The sequence below is a fragment of the Fringilla coelebs genome (assembly GCF_963513975.1).
Source record: "Fringilla coelebs genome assembly, chromosome: 21".
Taxonomy (NCBI): domain Eukaryota; kingdom Metazoa; phylum Chordata; class Aves; order Passeriformes; family Fringillidae; genus Fringilla; species Fringilla coelebs.
Window position 1 is genome coordinate 11435542 of NC_140047.1, and position 21620 is coordinate 11457161.

The following is a 21620-nucleotide window of genomic DNA, read 5'->3' on the forward strand; positions in this document are numbered from 1 at the left end:
GTGCACAGAAATCATCTGGAGAGCCAGGAGGTCCAAAGGAACCACACTTCCTGGGCCATGCTCTTTGGGGCCTTTTCAGTGGGATTTTAGGTGAAGCCAATGAGATGCCAGCTGTTGGATTCCACTTGCTGGCTGTGACCTTTCCTTTGAAATGCCTGTGATGCTTTCTTGCCAGGGTCTCTAGAGCCATCCTTGATGCCAGCCAAAGCATCAAGTCTTATTTGAAAGTCCAGGGTATATTTATGGAAATTAGTTCATGTTTAAATCCAGAAAACTCATGTAGGTGAGGTTGGAAACCTGGGTGGCACTCAGTGATCACAGGAAACTTCCCTTTACCTCCCTGCATGTGCACCAAAGAAGGTTTATTTGAATATACAGAGAAGAGTGATGCTGAGGGCTAGATCCCTTTTTTAATGCTACCAAAAAACTGTACTTTGTGCTCTTACAAAAGGTGATTCATTCTCTCTAGGACACAGACACAAAGACCACAGTTTTGCTGTCTGCTGGGAAACTCTAACTCTCATTAAACCTAATCCAGCCCTAAATTTGAAACAATTTTGCAGTTTCCCTCTGAATTTCTTTGGAGTAAATCTGGGCTCTGCCTCATGCCCTTTGCTCCCTCCATTCCCAAGGGAAGCAGGATCCAGTGCTGGCCAAACCTCGGTGGGCAGCAGAGCCTCCTGCAGGGCTGCCATGCTGTTGGCAGGCCCTTGGCGCTCCGTGCCGCGCTGCCAGCAGTGCCAGGCCACTTCCAACTGGCACCTAAGCTCCAGAGCAGCTGCCTCCAAGGTCCATTCTTCTGTGGGAGATTTATTGCCAAGAGCAGAGGCGTTGGGATGGGAAAATTGCCTTCATTCCCAGGCAAAGACCCTGAAGAACAAAAGCCAGTTGCTGGTGAATCCATGGTGTGATTCAAGCATTTCCTGGGACGGGTGGAGTGGGAGCTCTGTGCCTGTTGCTGTAGCAAAAGTGAGTGGGCATCAACCAAAGGAGCAGTTCTGGCTGGTGAGGTGGGGAGTGCCACAGCCATGGGGGTGACCTGAACCCTCCAGCCTTGGCATTCCCCCCGGGGCAGCTGCAGGCCCTGGTGGGAGGAAACGCCGGAACGCTGAAGCTGCTGGGTGAGGACATCGCACCAGGAGCCCTCTGGACATCTCTAGAGCTGTCCCTCTTCAGCTGCACTCCTGGGCTGGTTTGGGCTCTCTCTGCTGTGAGGATCCCTAGTCACTCCCCCACTCCCTGCTTTCTTTGCCGTGATCATGCGCCAGGTTTTCCGGGAAGGTTTATTGGACGCTTCTATGGAGCAGTGACTGCCCGGGAAGAAGATCCCGGTGCTGCTGGCGCAGCGGAGCAGGGAGGGCTGTGAGTGCCTTGCCGTCGGCGATGGGGTGGGCTGGAGGGGCGTCCCGGGGGGCCATGTGGGGTGAGGACGCGGGCAGTGGGGTGCGGGAGCCCAGCAGGGCCCCGGGAACTCGGAGCGGCCGTCCCGCTGCCCGGCGGGCCCGGCGCGGGGAGCGGCGGCACCTTCTGCGTGCGGGGCTGCGAGGGGCGGCGGCGGCGTGCGGGGACATGTGCGGAGCGGGGCGCGGAGCGGGGTGCGGAGCTCGTGGTCCCTCGGAGCGGGATGCGGAGCCGTGGTCCCTCGGAGCGGAGTACGGAGCCCTGGTCCCTCGGAGCGGGGTGCGGAGCCGTGGTCCCTCGGAGCGGGGTGTAGAGCGGAGTACTGAGCCGTGGTCCCTCGGAGTGGGATGCTGAGCCGTGGTCCCTCGGGGCGGGGTGCGGAGCCGTGGTCCCTCGGAGCGGGGTGTAGAGCGGAGTACTGAGCCGTGGTCCCTCGGAGTGGGATGCTGAGCCGTGGTCCCTCGGGGCGGGGTGCGGAGCCGTGGTCCCTCGGAGCGGGGTGTAGAGCGGAGTACGGAGCCGTGGTCCCTCGGAGCGGAGCGGACCGGCCGCCGTTCCCGCTCTCCGCCGCTCCGGACGCCGCCGCCGCGCCCCCCGCGCCCGCCGGGCTGTCGCGCTTGTCCCGCCGTGGCCGTGCCGGAGCTCGGCCCTGCCCGGGCTCCCCAGGGCGGCCCCAGCCCCGGGGTGCCCTGAGCCGCTGGGCTCGCCCCACAGGGACACCGGGCTCTCCCGGCTGGGTCACCGGGGGCTCCCCACTGCCCCGTTTTTCTGCCCAAAGCGGGTTCCAGGTTTTGTCCGCACCATCTCCAGGGCCCTCCTTGGAGAAGCGGACACCTGCGGCTACGGGTGCAGGATGAGGAGCAGGACATGGCTCCCTCTCACCCATTTTTCCCTGGAGGGCCCAGAGCCGTGCGGGGTGTTTCCGGAGTCTCTGCTGAACTTTGGAAGGCCGTGAGCACAGAGCCCGGGCTGCAGAGCGGATCTCCTCTAGGTCCCTTAGCAGCAAAGTGCTTAAACGCGCTTTTACAGCGCGCACCGGAGAGCCCGCGGGGAGCAGAGATCGCTCACAGCCGGCGATGCCAGTGCCCAGAGCTCTGGGGCTTGTTTGCATTGGCGTTGCCAGTTTCCATCTTGTGTCTTTACGTGCCCTCATCTATGATTTTACTAGGCTTTTTACTGTCTGCACTCAGAGTTTCTCCCCCTGGGGCAGAGGTGGGGGATCACTGCCAAGCCCTGAGCTCCCCGGGATGGCTCCGTGGTGCTGGGCTCTGTGTTTGGGCTCACGGGGGCTGGATTTGCTGCTCTCCAGGGTCTGCTCTGGTGGTCTGGTCCTGCAGGTTTTAAAGGCAAAGAGAAAAGCTGCCAGTGATGCAACACAGTTTAATGATGCCATTTATGGAGGCTTTTTTATTTAGTTAACGCGGATGAAGAGGCTCTGTGATCTTGCCTGTTCCTTAGTATTGCACATTTCTACGTTTTATGCTTAATTATTTTGTATCCTGCAAACAAATTCTGAACTGAAACCTTAAGGTCTTCAAGAAGATCTGGGAATTCTTTGGATAAGGTACTATTTGGGACAGGTATTTCAGAGGGAGTCATTTTCTCCTTTTTTTCCGAGTCTTTCTGAGGAAGGCAGCGTTGTCAGGGAATGCCATTTCTGCAGAGTGCTCCGTCTCCATGATGCATCTCCAGTAATACTTCATTTATTCTAGCAAAGGGTGAACTCTTCCCAGCTGGTCAGCATGTTTAGGAGAGACTTGAGACTTGATTCTTGCTTCTTCAGCTTTTTGGTGAGTACTACTGGGTTTTTTTTTATTCTGGATATTTGAGATAATATTAATGTTTCTCTGCATGTTACAACACATCCTCTCCACCAGGTTGGTCTGTCCAGGAGTCTCCTTGCCTTTGCAGCACTTGCCAAGAACCAAACTTCCAAAGGTTAGTGTTTTTATCAGCACTCTCTGTGTGTTTCACAAGCAATATCCAGCTCACAGAAACAAAAGGTGTCTGGTGGTTCAAACAGAGGTAAAGAAACTTTTTCTGTTGCCCTGTTTTGTGCCTAAAATGCTGTTTGCAGAGCTGGTATTTACCAGGCTATTTGCTCAGCTGCTGCTCTGTGCCCCCCTGCAAGTGCAAACCAAACAGATTATTTTGTGCCTGAAAATTGCATCTGCAAGTGTAGAAGCTGGGATGAGCTTTTTGGGGATAAAGCAACTAAAGTTGTTTTTGCAAAGCTGCTTTGAACAAGCTTTTCTGAGGGCCATCCCTAGGCATAGAGCTTTTCCTTTGTGCTGAGCTTAGCACGGTCTGTGTGTCCCACAGGAGTGTTCCCATCTCCAGCCCTGGGCCCCTCAGTTCAGGTGCCATGTGGCCTGAGCTCTGTCACCCTGTGCCCACCGACCAGCCCAAGGGCTGCATGGGGACATGAGCTCCTGCAGCAGGTCCCCAAGGGGCAGGAGGCAGCGCTTTTAACCGTGGGCTGGACAGGCTTTCTGCTTCCCCAGGCTATGTGTGTCTTTCTCCAGATTTTGCTCCTGTCACAATTGAGACCCCAAGACACACGTATGAATATGTGGCCACTGCTCTGGACTGGTGGCAAGCTGACAGGTACTGTGAGCAGCACTTTGCTCAGCTGCTCTTTGAACCCCAGGACAGTGAGCAAGGCTCCTTCAGCAAACTGCTGCAGTCCCACCACATCAGAGGCTCTGTCTGGCTAAAGGAAAGGGACAGCGTCCTGCATAAAACAAAGAGGAGACGTGAGTATAAGTGGACATGAGCTATTTAGAGATGCTTTCGTACTGAAAAATATGACTGGAGAAGTTGTCCCTTGTTTTTTGTCACTTTATTGGCCCATGCTTCTTCCTTTCTGCTGACTGAAATTCTTCCTTCTAGGTGGCCACACTGTACCAGTGCTGGTATTCGGGGACAAAACAGACACGAAGTATGTGAAGGTGCTCTCTGACTTCCCGGCCCTGCCTGCTGTCACAGCCTGTGCCCACCTGCAGTGGGACACCAGGAGCCAGGAGATCGCCACCATCTTCTCCTACGCCGTGCCTGCTTTCATCAACGAGTTCCAGCTGCGTGGCTTTGTGGATGAGGAGGGCTTTGTTCGCTTTGCTCTCATTGTGCACGGGCACCATTCCCCCTACCTGCCCGTGTTCCGTGCTGATGGGCAGTGGCATCACTTCTGTGTGACCTGGCAGCAGGAGAACGGGAGCTGGGCCATGTACGCCGACGGGAAAAGGAGGGCAGCAGCCAGCGGTTTGTGCTCGGGGGGGCCCTCTGCCCCCCAGGCCATCTCTGGCCAGGGCACCTTCATCATTGGGCAGGATCAAGATTCCCTGGGGGGCACCTTCAGGGCAAAGGAGTCCTTCAGTGGGAACATCACTGACCTGCACATCTGGCAGAAAGTCCTCAGCACCGAGCACATTGAGAGAGTTCGCTCCTGCTGGGTGCTAGAGCAAGACCTGGTTTTTGGGTGGAGCTCGAATGCCCTGGAAGTGGAGAGCACGGTCCAGGCAGTGGCCACGCAGCTTCTTTGCCCAGGTAAGTCTCAGTGTCCTCACACCACTACCCTGGCTCTTAAGGCACAAACCACAGAGTTTGGTGTGCCAGGGCTTGCAGGAAAGGCGATAGCTGCTGGGGATGGCGTGTCCCTGGGAGACCCTTCTGTCTGTGTGTGTTTCCACAGGGCCTGTGGAGGAATGCAGAGTTTTGGAAGTTGGCAGCAGTGGGTTCAGTTATGCATCTTGTTTGCAGTCTTTGCCTTTCATCTGTCACTACAGCAAGGGTACAGCATCTGTTAGTTATTCATGCATTGCTTCAAACACATACTCCTGGCGGTCCTGCCTGGGCTGCTGGCCAGGGATGGGGAGGCCCCTGCTCTGAAGGGGTCACATTCAAAACCCTCCGGGGCTGGCACTTTGCTCCAGCTGTCTGCACTCTGGCAGGGGGTTTGGCTCTTCCCCAGCTGAGCTGGGCACTGGTGATACACCCTGCATGACTTCTGGGTGCAGTGATGTGAGTGCCTCCCAACCCAGGCATTCCCAGGCTCGTTGGCCAGGGGAGCATGGGGAGAGGCAGAAAAGGAGTATGGAACTGTCTCTCCAGATGGGACCTTGTGCTAAAAATAAAATACAGCCGTAAAGTCTCCTTGTCCTGCCTGTCCTGCAGACTTAGCCACCATATGAGGACCATTACCCAGGCTTTGAACATGGCATTGTTAACCATGCTGTTGGACCCCTCAGCAGTGGTTCTGGTTCTGCTTTGTCCCCAGATGCATACTGGCAACTGAAAAAAGCTCAGCTGGAGTCCAGCCACTCGCTCGCCAGCCGTGTGAACACCCTTGCAGTGAGGACTGTGGTGAGTCCTGCAGCCCCAGCAGTGGCAGCTGGCACCTGGAGCAGGCAGGAGCTGCTGGGTTGGCCGTGCTGGCACCTAGAGCTGTTTGAGGTCACTTTGCCAGCAGTTCTGCCTGGGACCTTTTCTGAGCTGCTGTCGGAGATTATGACCAACACAGCTGTAGTTTCTGCTGTGATCAAGCAAGCAGCTTTGCTTCAGATTGACTCATTGCACAGAGGACAAGAGATCCCTTCCCCCAGGATATTCCTGGTTGGCCAGACAGGTCCTGATGCCAGCAGAGGCATGCAGGGCATTGCCAAGGCACAGCTGAGGATCAGGGGGAGTCAGGGCTCTGCACTGAACTAAACCCTCTTTTCCATGACAGATTCCTGACAGTGTCTTCACAAGTGGTGTGCAAGACATGAACCTCTCTGTGGCTCTTGATGCTCTGGATGTCTTGGCAACTGTTCTGAGAGAAGGAGAAGCGCCCGTGCTTGAGCCATCTGACCTCCTTGCAGTCCTTCAATTACTAAAGCAAGTTTCAGATTTGGAAATCCAGGAGGGAGATGAGCTGGAGATGTTGGAGCAGCTGGGCCAGTATTACATGGAAGTAACTGAGTTAATTCTGGAAGAGCAGAATACTGGGACATGGTCATTGATCAGCCAGGTAAAGGTGTCAGCAGTGTGATGCTGTGTGCCTCACCTGTTCCTCCTTGGCCTGCTGCACCACCACAGGCTGTCGTGTTGTCCTCGAGTCTCAACTTCTCTTTTATTTCTGCCAAGGACCAAACATTTAAGGAAACTCTTGTGAGCTGTGGGAAGGGAGGGCTGACGCTGCACGTGCTGATTGCCATCACTCTCTCTGTCTTTGCAGGTTATCAGGGGGCCCATGGCTGTGGTTGAGCTCTGTGACAGAATGGTGTCACTCTTGGTCCCACTGCTGACCACAGAGAGGACAAAGATCACAATCCAGCATGGGAATATTGGTGAGTGGCACTGGAGGGCATCTCACCAAGACCCAGATCAGTCACTCTGTCTGGTTCCCAGTCCAAATCCACTCCTGGTCCTCTGCTCCTCTGGCTCACCTCTTGCCAGCCCTGCAGCCTGCTCCCCATTTCCTCTGGGCAGAGTGTCACAGTGTGAGGGCACCTCTCAGGCTGTGGATTGCAAGAGCATTGCAAGAACCCTTTGGGCATGGGAGAAGCTGAGCCCAGATGCTCTTGGTTTGCTCAGAAAGGGACCTGTCTGCTGCTGCTGTGGGTCCTGGCAGGCCTTGGCTGGGATTGCAGTGTCCCTGTGGTACTTTGCTGTAGCAGCAGCTCTGGAGGAAGGCTGAACCCCGGTTCAGTGCCTGATGTTACCTGTGCACAGGGATGGAGGTGAGGGAGCTGGAGCTGAGCGAGCAGCAGCTGAGTGGTGAGGCATACATGGTCCAGACCCTTGAGAAAGGCAGGCACGACCTCATCGAAGTTCCCGTGGAAGAAATGCAAAGGCTGAAATCCAGAGGTTTGTTACCACGCCTGAGCTGCCCCTGGCACCTCTGCATGGCCTTCCTCAGTGCCACAAACTCCTTGCCTTGGCCACGTGAGGTCTGGAGGAGCGTGGGGAGGGGACACCCTTGGTGAAAGGGAGATGGGCCATGGGGGAGAGGATCTGTACTGCCCCTCTGGAGACACAGCTCGGAGCTGAGGGGGTTCTGGACCCCCAGCATCACCCCCCAGGGGAGGGCAGGGGTGTCCAGCGCTGCCCTGTGCTCTGTCCCTGTGCCCTGTCCCTGCAGGTCTGCACAGAGTCACAGTGAAGAACATGTGGTTTGGCTACGGCTCCCTGCAGCGCTGCCTGTCCGGCAGTGCTGTGTCCCGGGACACGGCTGCCCCTGATGGGGGACAGAAGTGAGTGAAACAGAGCCCCCCTCGCCCCAAGGCTGCCCCCAGCGCCACGGAAGAGCTCGTTTTCAAATCTGCATTCAGCTGGTGCCTCTGTTTTGGGGTCACCTTCATCCCGATCCATCTCAGCCCTCGCACCGGGGCTGCCCCGTGGGGTCTCCCGTGCGCCTCTGAGTGCCGCGGGTCACCAGCTCTGCCGGGGTGCAGGGCACAGAGCCCCCAGGGGCTGCTGCAGGGGGCACGGTGGCTCTGGATGGTGGCTCCGGGGGCCGGGCTGGCTGCGCTCCCGGAGCTCCCAACGCTAGGTGGGGATGGCCGCCCGCGCATCCCGCGCACGGCTCAGCCGCTCCGCCGGAACCCTCGGGATGCTCCGGCGCCCGCCGCGGTGACGGGCAGCGCTGGGGCTGTGCCCGGTACCCCAAGGTCCGCTCTGCCCCGTGCCCGGCCCTCGGCGGGACCCGCATCCCCGCAGCTGCCCCGTACCCCGGGGGATCCCGATGGTGGGCACGTCCTGCGCTTCCCGCGCCGGTGAGCAGCGTCCTTCCCCGGCAGGTACCGGAGCACCACGGTGGGCACGGCGGTGATCTCAGCCACCCTGCTCAGCGACCACCAGGAGATCAGCGCGTCCGTGCGCTACCGCCTGCAGCACCGCGTCCAGGTACCCCGTGCCAGCGGCCGCACACGGCCCGAGCCGGCTGTCCCCAGGCACGGCTCAGCCCCCGCAGCTTTGGGATGGCGCTGTCCCTGCCCTGACTCCTTGTTTGTCCGGCCCTGACAGACCCTGGCGCAGCCAGGGCAGGGACCTGCAGCCCGTGTCCAGCCGCGTGTGCCTGCGCGACCCCTTCTGTCCCCTCTCTGCCTGCAGGACCTGCCCGATGCTCTGCTGGGGCCCGTCTGCGCCTTCTGGAACTTCAGCCTCAGGTGCCTTGTTTCAGTTCAGGTCCTCAGATTTATGAGCTTTTTATTTCCACTGGAAAACCAAACATCTCAATATAAATGTAATGGTAAGAGTAGAGATCTGGGATTTTTTGCCTCCTTTGCATGCTGACATCCCCTGTCTGCTGGAGCAGAATGCTTTCCTGGGAAGATTTCCTTTGGAGAAGTCACTCACAAGCAAGTGACCTTTAATGAGGTATATACAACTCAAATGGAAAGCCCTAGTTAATTATGGTTGTTGCCTGTGACAAAGAAGAGTTAGCCCAAGATATACACCCCAAAGACATGCAGGATTCCCAGCCTCATAAATCCTGCCTGGCACTGGGGTGTGTTTTTGCTAAGTGTCCCTGTGGTGAGAACACTGAGGCTGTGATATATTATAAATTGGTAATTAAGTCATTCAAGTGAAAAAAAAAACTTCTTAGAGTCCCAGACTTGTAGCAGGCATGAATCAGGTAGGGGAAGGTGGAAGGGTGATTCTGGAAAGAGCTGGTTACTGTCCAGAGGGTGCCAGCAGCCCTGCTCTGACCCTGACCTTCCTGTGGTACTGGGAGGCTCAGGGGGCAGCCGTGGTCCCTGCCCAGGGAATTCAGAGGGGAGCGTTGCTGGATGGCTGGGACAGGCCTGTCCTGGGGACCCAGTGGCACCCTGCTGGGTGTGTGGCAGGCTGAGCTGGTGGGCAGAGTTGGGCACAGCCAGCCCAGGGCTGCTCTCAGTGAAGGGCTGTGCAGGGGGCTCTGCCCAGAGCCATGCAATAGCTGGGCTCTGCTTGAAGCTGTCATGGCTGAACTCCACTCTTTAATGCACACATTGACACCAGATCTGTTTTCACTGTGTGCCTGCTGGATGAGGCAAAGCTGCTGAGACAAAGGGTGAACCAAAGGGAAGTCCCTGTGAAGACCTGTTTCTGATACCCTCATCTTCCTCCTTTAAACTCTGCTTTTTCTGGGACAAGGAAACTCCCATCGTGCCCTGGTTGCTGTGGAAGTGAAAGATAATTCCCTGTGTTTTCTTTGGTTCTGCTGCACGTTAGCCCAGAGGCTGGTGGGATGTGGTCCACAGCTGGCTGCTCTGTGGCCAAGTCTCTCCCAGACTCCACTGCCTGTTTTTGCAACCACACCACCAATTTTGCCATCCTGCTGCAGGTGTACGAGCTGGAGGTACGTGAGGAGCCTGGCTCTGGGGGGTGCTGGCACTGCCAGCTGCTGGGGTTAATTCATGGGGGATTTGAGTCTTCTGTTGTTTCATGTCTGGAGCAGAGGACCACCAAGGAGGAGTTCACCCTGCAGACTTTGACTTTTATTGGATGTGGAGTTTCATTCTGTGCCCTGATGGTCACCTTCATTTTGTTCCTGGTAGTTGGGTAAGAAAAGTCTGGGCACTTGCAGCCTTCTCTTTATTTTCTACTTGATATTTTCCTTCAGAGCCTTTCTCAGAGTGTCCTTTGTCAGTGTGGGGTGGTGCAGGTGCGTGGGCAGAGGTGGGAGCTGCCCTGTGCTCCGTGGCAGAGGGGAGTGCTTGGTGTTGGCTGGAGAGGGGCTCAGCCCTGGTTGTTTCTGTGGAGATGCTCACTGATCTGTGCACACACCTGCGTGTCTGTGGCAAGGTTTCTATCAGTTGCTAATGATATTTACTATAAAAGCTGCTCTGCTAGAATTAATTTTTATAAAATAAATGGAGCAAGGACTATCTCTTTGATTGCCAACCCTTCTGTGTCACTTGGCAAGTGCAGAGATCTGCCTTGTGGGCATGGCAGGGGCTCCTTCCACCTCCCCCCCTGCCTGTGCCCCGGAATCTTGGCCAAAGGCTGAGCAGCTGTACCCAAGAGTGTCCCCAGCACCAAGTGCTTGCCCAGCAGGGCTGTCCTCTGCCCCTCTGACTGTCATCTTTGCAGTGGGTGGCAGAGAGACCACAAGTTGCCCAGGCAGGTCTGCACTGCCTGAGGGGACAGGGAGGACCCTTTTGTGTGGCTGCAGCTTAGCGCTCCCTGTCTCCCTCCCCAGTGTCCCCAAGAGTGAAAGAACCACTGTGCACAAGAACCTGATCCTTGCCTTGGCTGCAGGAGAAGCTCTGCTCATGTTCAGTGAGTTGGCCAAGCCCAACCAGGTGAGCTCAGCAGGAATGGCCCATTCAGCCCACGTGGCCAGGCTCCACCACCTCTGTCAGAGCAACAGAACAGAAGCATTTATTAATTCCCTTAAATTAATTAAAGGGTGATTACCTTACACTTTTATTAATTGCCTGTAACTGGCATTGAGGGTAGAATTGTCTCTCTGTTTGGAGATGCACATATATAGGTTGTGCAGTGTGGTTTCTGTCCCCTCCAGGTGCTGTGTTTCATGGTCACTGCCTTCCTGCACCTCTTCTTCATGGCAGCCTTCTCATGGATGCTGGTGGAGGGGCTTCTCCTCTGGAGCAAAGTGGTGGCAGTCAACATGAGTGAAGGCAGGAGAATGAAGTTCTACTACGTGACAGGCTGGGGTATCTGCACACTCCTCTGCCTTGGCTCCTCAGGAAAATACTCTTTTTCTTTTCCAGTGGAAGTTTTGATAGGAGAGATGCACAATTGTTTGATTCAATTTAATATGAGAACTGAGTGCCAGTGCCGTGCAGAGGCTCTCTTGAATTATTTGTCAAATTGCTAGTCTTAGAATATAAGTTGAGAAGCATTTCTGTTATATTTCTAAATCCAGGAGTTCAGTAAAAAAGATGGGGGAGGAGATTTATGGTAAGTTCTTGTTCTTGGAGAGCATCAGCGTTGTCTGATAGTAATTAAATATAAATGTGTTCCTCACTAAGCACCTTTTATTCTGAGGGAGCCTCTTTAGGGACATAGAATTATTTGGATAAGCTGAGTTTTGTGTCAAAGAGGAGCCTCTTTAGGGATGTGCTTCTCAAAGAGCACACACCTCGTTGGACACTGGGCAACCTCTTCAAGTATTTGGGGTTGGTTTATGTCTTCGATTGTCTATTTTGTTAAAAAAGCAATCTGAGGAATAAATTGCTTTGGTCAGGACTCAGGACTTGGAGTGCTTTATACCTCAGAGAAAGATGCTGACAGCTTGTAAATCTGGCTGTGTTGAGGCAGGACAGATTTCAGCTGCAGAGGATTGATGTTGCTCGTGGGGTTTTGGAGGCTCACGCTGAAGTCTGTCTGGTCAGGGGGGTTTTGAAGCAATTGTCTGGTGCACAGTGCCCTGCATGGGGCATCTCTGCTTTTCCCAGGGTTTAACCTGTGGGTTTTTCTGCAGGCCTTCCAGTCCTTATCGTGGGGGTGACCCTTGCAACTTCCTTTAACAAGTATGTGGCAGCCAACCACTGCTGGCTGAACGTGCAGACCAACGTCATCTGGGCCTTCGTGGGGCCTGTGCTGCTCATCCTGGCTGTAAGTGCCAAACCCTGCTGGGGAGGTGGGAGTCCCTTGGGTCTGCTCCCAGAAAAGCAATGCAGGGTCAGGGGTGCAGCTCATTCTGCCTGCTGCTTTTAGAGGAAAAATGTTGTTTTACTTTATATAGACTACTGCAACACAAGGAAATCTCTTTAATCAAAAAAAGCTTTTTGATAGGAAAAGTGCTTTAAGAAAATTTTGCTGACCAGTTCTTGGTTGGCTGTTCAGCTAGGAATGTGGTGTGTGACATTGCCTTAGCTAAGGGTCTGATTTTAACACAGGAGTATCTACATCCTTGAGATATCATAATACAAAACGCAGCAGCAGAAAAAGGTCCAATGTTTATGGGGTCCAGAATAGACCCTTAACAGGGAAGAAGTTCTGTAGGAGCAGTTTTGGGATAAGTTTCCTAGATTTCATAGCTGTGCAGATAGCTCTGTGAAGTCTTTTGATTGCTTTCCTGGTAGTGCTATTTGTCCCCAAGTTCTGACCCTAGTTTCCAGCAGAGGAGTCTCACCCTGTGGAGCTGAGGCTGCAGGATGTCAGTGAGCCCAGCCCTGTGCCCTGGCAGGTGAACAGCTTGGTGCTGCTCCGGGTGGTGACGGTGACCGTGGCCAGCGCCCGCAGGAGAGCCAAGATGCTGACGCCCAACGGCAGCCTGGAGAGCCAGATCGGGACACAGCTCTGGTGAGGGGCAAGGGCCTGGCCCTCCCAGCTGGGGCTGCCCTGGGTGTGAAACCTGTGAGGCAGGGTTAGATACCTGGAAGAAATCCTTCCCAGTGAAGCTGCTGAGGCACCGGCACAGGCTGGCTGGAGAAGCTCGGCCGAGTGAAAGACAGTGAGTGTGAGAGTCAGAGCAGCAGGGGCAGAAGGGATTCCCTCCCCCAGGGTAGCTGTGTCTCACCCAAAGACAGTCTCTAATCCCAGCTGAGAAGCCCAGCCAGCACCTTCAGCTTAGGGAACAAGTGCTGGTCTCCATCTGCACTCACACTCCTAAATCTCACCCCTTTGGACGGGAGACCCTTGGCAGTGCTGCAGAAATCCAAGCTTGGGACTTGGTGGGTTGAAAGCGAGGCTGGTGGGGGTTACACACACAAGGGGAGAGGCAGTGGGGACTTCTGTAATCAGTCAATACTGAGAGAACTCTAAAAAACTGCTGCCTGAGTCATTACTTTATCATGCTCTGTGAATTTTTATTGTTGTTAGCTGGCGCCGGATACCCCTGCTAGACACGCATTGTTCCCCTGTAGCATAAATAAATTTCCCCAAATTTACAGAAGCACAAAGATAGGGCGTTGCTGGAGGGCAGGGTGACATCCATGTGCAAATAAAACAAATAGAGAAACCCTCCTTGTAGCAGGAATTGGGGGGAAATTGCTGTTTTCTCATGGCTGATGACGTCAAAGAGCTCCCTTCTTGCTAACTTGCAGTGATAAATTAAGAGCAGGGCCGGCACACTGGGGTCTGGGTGGTGAAATATTTGGTTTTTCCTGTCTTAACTTATTTTGTTTTCAGAGGAATTTGTTCCACAGCTCCTGTCTTGGTGGTGTTTCGTGCCTGAAATATGCCCGGGTAACCCTGAGCTCTTCCTCCCACCAGGGCCACGGCCAAGCCCGTGCTGGTGCTGCTGCCCGTGCTGGGGCTCACCTGGCTCTGTGGGCTCCTGGTGCACCTCAGCATCGCCTGGGCCTACGTCTTCATCGTGCTGAACTCCCTCCAGGTGAGTCCTGCCCCCCGTGGGTGCCCAGGGCACGGCCAGGCTGGCACCTGCAGGGCACTCTGCCTGTCCTTGTGGCCAGGGACACTTTAGCTCTGAAGCCAGCCCAGCTCTCCCAAGCCACTGGGCCACTTTGTCTGAGGAAACTCATTTCATCCTTCCAAGATACAAAACATCACTCTGGAGACCCTGCACATCTAACAGCCCTCAGCACCAGTCTCTGGCAGGGTCCTGCTGGTGCCACAGGTTTCCAGTTCAGATCTTGTTTCTTGTGCTAGTTTTTCTCACATCAGTGTGGTTCCAAAATGGCAGTTACAAACTCATTAGGGTTTTTATTTGCTCGTATAATGGGTAATTAAAACGGTACCTGTGCAGTCAAGTGGGGCAGACATCCCTCCTGCTGATTGCCCCTGGGAAATGAGCCTCTGCTGCAGGACAGGGCTGGGGATATCTGGAACTCAGGGACACATGGTGACAAAAGCCCTGGAACATGGGCTTGCCACCTGCCATCCAAAGCATCAACAGAGGCCTGCAGCCCTGGAGAGAAGGCAGCTGTAGATGGAGCTAGAGAAACACTGAACACCCCTGCACATCCCTGCACATCCCTGCACACCCCTGCCCACCCCGGCACACCCCTGCACATCCCTGCACACCCCTGCCCACCCCTGCACACCCCTGCACACCCTTTCACACCCCTGCACACCCCGGCACATCCCTGCACACCCCTGCACATCCCTGCACACCCCTGCACACCCCTGCACACCCCTGCACACCCCTGCACACCACGGCTCCCAGCACAGCCCCGAGGGGAAGGGGGAGTTCTCAGCAGGCAGGTGGGAGCAGGCAGGGGTGAGCATGGGGCAGCCCAGCCCTGGGGCTGTGCCTCACCAGGGGTGCCCACGGGCACTCCCTGGACTGTCCCAGCCCTTGGCACTGCATATTCAGGGTCCCTTGCCCAGTGCTTGAGGACAAATCCCTGAGGGGATCCAAGCCAAGGGAGCAACTGGGCACTGCCCTCCAAAACACTGGGATCAGGGAGTTTTGCAGCCCATCTCCCATTTTGCTTCTGTTTCAATAGAAATTGGCTCCTGCTGTACTCAGGCCTGCAGTGCTTCCCTCGGGCACCCTTGGCTGTTTCCAGCCTGCTCTGACCCCGCTCTCCCGGGTGAACCCTGGCCCTGGCACACGATGGGTGCTGAGGGCTGCTCAGGGATGGGGGGCTGCTCAGGGATGGGGGGCTGCTCAGGGATGGGGGGCTGCTCAGGGATGCTCAGGGATGTGTGCCTGCCCAGGGATGCTCAGGGATGTGTGCCTGCCCAGGGATGTGTGCCTGCCCAGGGATGCTCAGGGATTTGTGCCTGCTCAGGGATGTTCTGTTCTGGCTCTGCTCCAGAGCCGGGTGCTGCTCACACACATCCGTCAGGCCCCGATGGGAGGCTCCAAGGGCTGCCTCTCCACATCTCTGCTCCTGAGGATATCAGGAGGATGGCAGGAGGCCTGTCTTGATCACAATTAAACAACATCAGTTCTCTGTGTCTCCTCATGCCATGCTTGGGTTATTGAGCAGGAGAGAACTGCAGGCTCTGAGCTGTGTGGACAGACAGGGCTGTGCTGCACTCATTTGCCTCTGTCCCTTCATAACCAAGTTCAGGACAGTCTGCAGATTGCCCCAGAGGAGTAAAAAATGCTGGTGAGAAGCTGCAGAGTTGAGAGAAAGCCATCCTGTTTCAGGCCCTTTGCTTACTTCCTATGGATCACTTGGAATTTCCTTTGAGGCCAGAGTGTTCCTTCATGTGTGGGTCCTGCGCAGTTGTTCTCTTGCTGGGGTTGTTTTTTGTTTGACTCTTTTCTGTTTGTCTGCAGCAGCCCAAGCCTGTCTTCAGGGCTGCTCTGCGTGCTGGCAACAAACATGACAGCTCCTTCTGCAGCCAGGCAGTGCAGGAACCTGGATGGTGCCTGAACAGCAGGAGGGAGCCTGTGGTGCTGTGGGGCAGGAGCAGGAGCAGGGCAGGGGCAGGGTGGAAGGGGAGGGGGCAGGAGGGGCTCCCCCAGAGCTGCATCTCTGCTCCCACCCACTGCTGCAGCTGGGCCTCCTCTCCTTCCTCGCCCTCCTCCCAGCCGCCCTCCCCGCTCCCCCTCTCCATGCTCATCCAGAATGATTCTTTCAAGGAAGACCTGCCTTGGAAGCCTGGCCAGAAATCTGGTCTGGGGGAGTGACCAGCATTGCTGGCTGAAGGACAGGTCAGGGCACGGTGCCAGGGCTGCTGCCATTGCCTGCCAAGAGCTCGCAGATGAGAGCAGGGCTCGTTGGAGACAAGATGGATTGCATCTCTCGCTGCAGCTGATTTATCTAGCTGCGATAACAAAACACCCACAGATATAACATAAATCTGGTGGGCCAGATAGGGCTGCCTTAAGGCCAAAACCGTGGGTCTGGAGCTGTAATTAGCCCCAGGCTGTGGCCCCCAGGCCGTGCTGGCTCTGGGCACGTCCCTCACACAGCTGTGCCCAGCGGTGCCCGAGCTGCCGCTGCTCTCTGCTCCTCTCCCGGCGAGTGAGAGCAGCAGCCTCTGGGAACAGCCTGCTCTCAAGGGTGGGAGGTTTTTCCTGCCTGGCTGTCCCTGCTGGGCTGTGCCCACCCTCTGTGCCAGTCTCACCCATCCCAGGGCTCCTCAGCCCCTTTGCTCCGTGCAAAGGAGCACAAACCAGCCGTGCATCTCTGACCCTTCCTCTGCTCTCTCCCCTCCAGGGCCTGTACATATTCCTGGTCTATGCTGTCTACAACAGCGAGGTGAGAGATGGGCTCAGGCCCTGGCCACAGCAGCTCTGTGCTGGCACCAGGGGGAGCTGGGTCCTGGCAGCTGCAGCAGGCAGCACGGCCCCCCTGTGCTGCTGGAGCCCTGGCTGCTTTTCCTGCATGACTTGCTGGAGCATCTCCAGCTGTGCTGGAGCTGCTGTGGCCCTGCCTCATGTCCTTGCTCTGCTCCAGGTGAGGAACGCCATCCAGAGGATGAAGGACAAGAAGAAAGCCCTCTCATTCACAGTAAGTTGGGAGGAACCCCTTCTGCTCCTTCATCCATCAGCCACCCACCAGAGGAGGGTCCCAGCTGTACTGTGGGTCTGCTTTGGGGAGATGATGATGGAAAGAAATCTTATATTTTTATTTTTGTCTGCCTTCTTTGTGGTCTTGGTGGACACCCCAGACCCAAAGATAGCCTACCCCTATTAGGCAGCAGCCTGCTCTGCCAGGGTGGGATGGGAGCCAAAGCAGTGATGATGAAATCCATCTTTGAAGTTGGATCTGGGTGTAGCAAAGACTCATTGCAATTTTCACTGTCCTGCATCTCCTGCCTGTCGTTCCAGAACTGCTCTCATCCCATCAACTATTTATCCAGCCCAAGGAACACGACCTCCTGGGACACAGGGAGGCTGAGTCCTGCAGCTGAGACTGCCCTGCCAAGCCCTGTGCAGAAAGACCCTCCTGTGAAGAACATCACCAACAAAGGTAAGAGGATTGTTGTTGCTGTTAGCCCAGGCTGGGGGCTCTCATCAGCATGTTAGGCAGCATTGCATTCTCCTGAGGCAAAAACCCATCTTTGTGTCTTAAAAATAATTTTCTGGAGAGGCAAAGGTGACAGTAGTAAATAGGGATTTGGGCTTTGGGGCAAAAAGGTTTTGCATTCTCCAACCAGTGTGTGGGTGCAGTGATTCAGAAAACCCATTTGGTCCCTTTGCTTCAAGGGAGGGACACAAAGCACCAAGTTCTTGAGGAAGCATGAATATTTCTGTTCTCTGGTCTATGAACTCATTGTGCTGCTTCACCCTTTAGGAAATTTTGGAGCCAAAATTCCCATGGGCATTTCATCCATTATGTCACCTGAGAGACCGGTATGTAACATCTCCTGTAATTCACCTTCACTCAGGGCACAGCACCTCTGAGCCGGGGCAGGGGGCACAGCAGGGCAGGGCACCTGTCCAAGGGCAGGAGAGGAGTGCTCCCAGAACAGCTGAATTCCAAGGCTCACCCTGAGCCCATGGGGAGCCAGGAGGGTGCTTAGAGCAGGGCCCTACAGGAACACGAGGTGCTGCTGAATTTGGGCCGCAAAGCCCTAGGCTGAGGTTGGTATGGATCAAGCAGGAGACTTTCCCAAGGACAGCAAATCGAATCAGGTGGTGGGGCAGGTGCCATGGGCAAGTCTCACCTCTCCCACGAGGGCTGTGCTGCCTGCATTGGGATGGAGAGCTCAGCAAGGCAGAGCCTAAAACAGGGAACAATTTAAATTTGACTACTCTGCTCCCACTTCCATCTCCTGCTTTTGAAATGATCATCAGTCCTTGTGTACTTGACATACAAGTGCTGTAATTCCCTCAGAATAAAATCCAGCACTACTTTCATGAGTCTCTCACTGAAGGATCTCTCTTTCCCTCTCTAATATTTATCCTTTGAAAACCTATGTCACATAGACAGCTCTTATTTATCCAATAGATAATACTTCTACAGCTGGCATATCGTTCTGAAGGCACTCAGTAAAATCCATATTTCCATCTCTCATGATCACACTGTGGTTAATGCTGCAGCACCAGGCCCCTTGTGCTGTGCAGCACCAGGACTCCCTCGCAGGCAGCCAGGTGCTGGCTGTGTGAGCCAGGGTCAGGGCTGAGCTCCTGGCACCAGACACGGGACGTGGGCCACAGGGATGAGCCCAAGGACCCAAAATCCCTGAGGCAGGGGCATCAGGAGGCAGCAGATCCCCTGAATGCCAAGGCCGTGGCATTCTCTGCAGGCAAAGACAGAAAGTGCTTCCCTCCTGTAAGGGTCACTGAGAGCTCTGCTGTGCATAAACACTGCATTTTAATGGGCTGGCTCCCTTCTTGGGTGCAGCAGGGCTGAGCCTGCTCCCAGTGCCTGCAGCTCCAGGGGCATGGCAGGGCTGGGCATGGCAGGGCTGGGCATGGGACAGGGCTGGGCATGGGACAGGGCTGGGCATGGCAGGGCTGGGCATGGCAGGGCTGGGCATGGGACAGGGCTGGGCATGGGACAGAGCTGGGCATGGGACAGGGCAGGGCTGGGCACAGCACGGTTCTTGGCAGGGCACAGTGCTGAGCACGCAGAGTGCTGGGCACGGCACAGAGCTGGGCACGCCGGTGCCCTCTCGGTGTGCCTGTGCTGTGCTGTGCAGGGGCTGCTGTCAGTGCCCTCAGTTATGTAAGCCAGGCTGTTTTCCTGCTCCCTGGCTGAGTCACGGCGAGCGGCACATTCAGAATGTCACTGGCAGCTGCACAATAGTTTGGATGAAGAGAAGATGCTACTTAAAGGCGTTTGAAAACACTTAAAATGACAAAACACTGAGCGAATGGAGATACGAACACAGACAAGATGTTCTTCGTGTTTCAGCTTTTTAAAATGTTGTTTGGTGATCTTTGTTGTTGTTGGACTGGGAGTAGGAATTTCACATCTCCCCGAGCATTAACATCCTTTGAGGACAGAGTGCAGACCGTGTGGGCTCTGCCCACCGCAGCACAGGGGTGCTCTCATCCTTTCCTGGCTTTTCCTGTGGTCTCCAGCATGGCATCCAGCCTGGTGGGTGCCCACGGGGCTGGAAGGGTCCCCAGAGTGGGCATGAGGAGCAGGGTGTCATCTCCCACTCTGAGAGGTGCAGCTGTGTCCGGGGACCCTCTGCCAGGTGCCCGTCCCTGGGGCTGGATGAAGGCTCTGGCTCCCAGCCCGTGCAGGGACAGTGGGTGGGTGGGCTCTGGGAAGCCCTGCCTGGCCCCAGGGAGTGTGCTGGGGGCAACAAGCAGCAAAGCCATCAGAGCCATGCCCTCTGCTAACACACCTTCTCCCCTCTTTCAGGCCGTGGAGCTGACAGCCTTCAAATGCTCAGGTAACGTTTGCCTGCGTCATGCTCTGTGGTTTTTGTTGCTGTTGGTGCTGGTTCCTGTGGTTGTGTGTTGGAGGGCTGCCCAGAGGGCAGCTGCTTTCTGCTCAGGCTTCAGGATAGTATTATTTCCAAACTGCCCTGATGGGTGCTGCCCTGGCCAGGCTGTGGGAAATGTGTCCTGAACAGGTGAGGGACAGGTGGGGGCTGTGCAGCCCCAGCAGCCCTGCCAGTGGCGCTGCCTCTCCTGGCAGCACTGATGGATCAGCCAAAGGTCCCATCCCAGGGCACCTGCCTGGTTTCTCCCCATGTCTCTGCACCTTTCTTGCTGCCCATCCTTGTCTGCTCCAGCTCCTGGGGCCCTGCTGTGCCAGCAGAGCTGGGGGTCACAGGCAGGGCCAGGTGGCAGAGGAGCCCTGCAGGTTCCTGGTGCTGAGCTCTCTGCCTGCCCCCAGCCCCACTGCTCTGTGCCAGGGCCTGGGCTGCTTGCTCCCAGGGGAGCAGCAGCTCTTTCTGCCCTGGGCTATTTTAAACCAGCAGTTGTGGCAGAAAGCACTGGTGGGTGCAGGGAGTGCCATGATCCCAAAGAAGGGAAGCTGGGGAAGGTGGGAATTCAGACAGGGCTGGATTTATGAGCTTAAAAGCAGCCATTTAGCTTCTTCTGTTTCAGGTTGTAGAAAGGCCAATGTCACCATGGAGGTGGGTAGAATTAAAACCAGAAATCCCTCCTAAGCCCCAGGCCTCTGCTGGATGGCAGCTCCCTGCTACCTCCTCAGCTTCCCAGCCTGGCTTTGGGCAAGTCCCCAGCTCCTCAGAATACAAATGCAGCATATTTAATGTTATTTTCTTTAAAAACCACTGCTGGGTACTCCCACTGCAGCTTCTGGATGGGGACCCTCAGGTGGACAGTGCAGTGAGGACACACCAGGGGTGCAGTGACCATATTTTTTCTGCATTGTGACATTTTCTTTTGTCAAGGCAAGCAGTGCATTAGCAGGTGTCTGATTTTGCTCCACATGAAGTGTCTAAGCAGGGCATCCTCAGACTATTTTCGAGACGATGCCGCCCTGAAGCAGTGCAGGTTTCCTCCCCACACTGGACACATGGGAAAGGCAGAAACGGTGGCATCCAGGAGTAGCTGTGCAGCTGTTGGAATATTACCATGTTGCAGCAGCATTTCGGGCAGAAGGGGGGTCTCAGAGGCAGCAAGACCTGCACCCACCACGGGCATTTGTGCTCTGCCCACCCACCCTCACCTCTTCTGTGTATCTTACAGCCCACGTGTGCTATTAAACTCCAGCTGTGCAAAGAAGTGGGTCGTTTAGTTTGGTTTTGTTTCCTCAGGTGAGCCCTCAGTGTGTTTTTAGAAGCCCAGGTCTGCACAGAGGGTGATGGAACACCAGGCTGGGCTTGGTGCCATGGGGGTGGCCAGGGGTGGAAGGAGTGCTGTGCCCCCCCGAGCCCCCCAGGCTGCCCCCGTGGCTGGGCAATCCTTGAGCCCGGGGGGAATGAGAAGGTCTCGAAGCAGAAGAGCTCTCCTCTCGCTCTTGTGTTCGTGCAGCGCACAGCCCTGGTGCTGCCCCCGCTGCTCCAGGCTCTGCCAGAGAGCCTCCAGCCATGGGAGCAGATAATAAAAGGCTGCAGTGCCCAGCTGCAGGGGTGCTGGGGGACCCAGGGCAGCTCAGCCTCACACAGGGCTGTGCCTTCACATCCTGCTCACAGAGCAAAGCGCTGCGGAGCCCTCGGGTGCCAGGATGGGGACAGATCATTCCAGCACAGACGCTGTCCCCCTTCCGTTTGTTCTGTCCCAAATAGTTTAAAGAGATGTGAAATGAAATGAAAGAGATGTGTTCAGCCCCAGATACCTTTATTTGAAAGCTGCCAGCCAGCCGATGAAAATGGTGCTGCTGCCAGCAGGAGCTGTGGCAGGGACAGGAAAGATGCTCTCTGTTCCACCTGCATCTCCCAGGAAAGCTGTGCTGGATCTGGGGTGGGGTCCAGCACCTCTCTGCTGCAGGGCCTCAGCCACACTCCTGTGAGAACTCTGGGTGCTGCCGTGGCTCCAAATGCAG

At 55.7% G+C, this 21620-nt stretch overlaps 1 protein-coding gene across 1 annotated transcript; it reads left to right on the plus strand.

The window, feature by feature from the left end:
* Positions 1 to 3143: 3143 nt before the first annotated feature.
* Positions 3144 to 20686, plus strand: ADGRD2 (adhesion G protein-coupled receptor D2; the record flags this gene model as incomplete). The annotated part of the gene is made up of 25 exons (XM_084219756.1): positions 3144 to 3191; positions 3279 to 3339; positions 3927 to 4157; positions 4294 to 4947; positions 5093 to 5191; positions 5678 to 5763; positions 6128 to 6409; positions 6617 to 6728; positions 7114 to 7248; positions 7523 to 7634; positions 8181 to 8286; positions 8494 to 8549; positions 9598 to 9724; positions 9824 to 9927; positions 10568 to 10670; positions 10892 to 11045; positions 11816 to 11949; positions 12524 to 12639; positions 13552 to 13672; positions 16419 to 16460; positions 16659 to 16712; positions 17033 to 17174; positions 17499 to 17557; positions 19524 to 19554; positions 20571 to 20686. 25 exons carry the CDS (start codon positions 3144 to 3146, stop codon positions 20684 to 20686), a joined length of 3285 nt encoding a protein of 1094 aa, XP_084075882.1.
* Between the last annotated feature and the right edge of the window lie 934 nt (positions 20687 to 21620).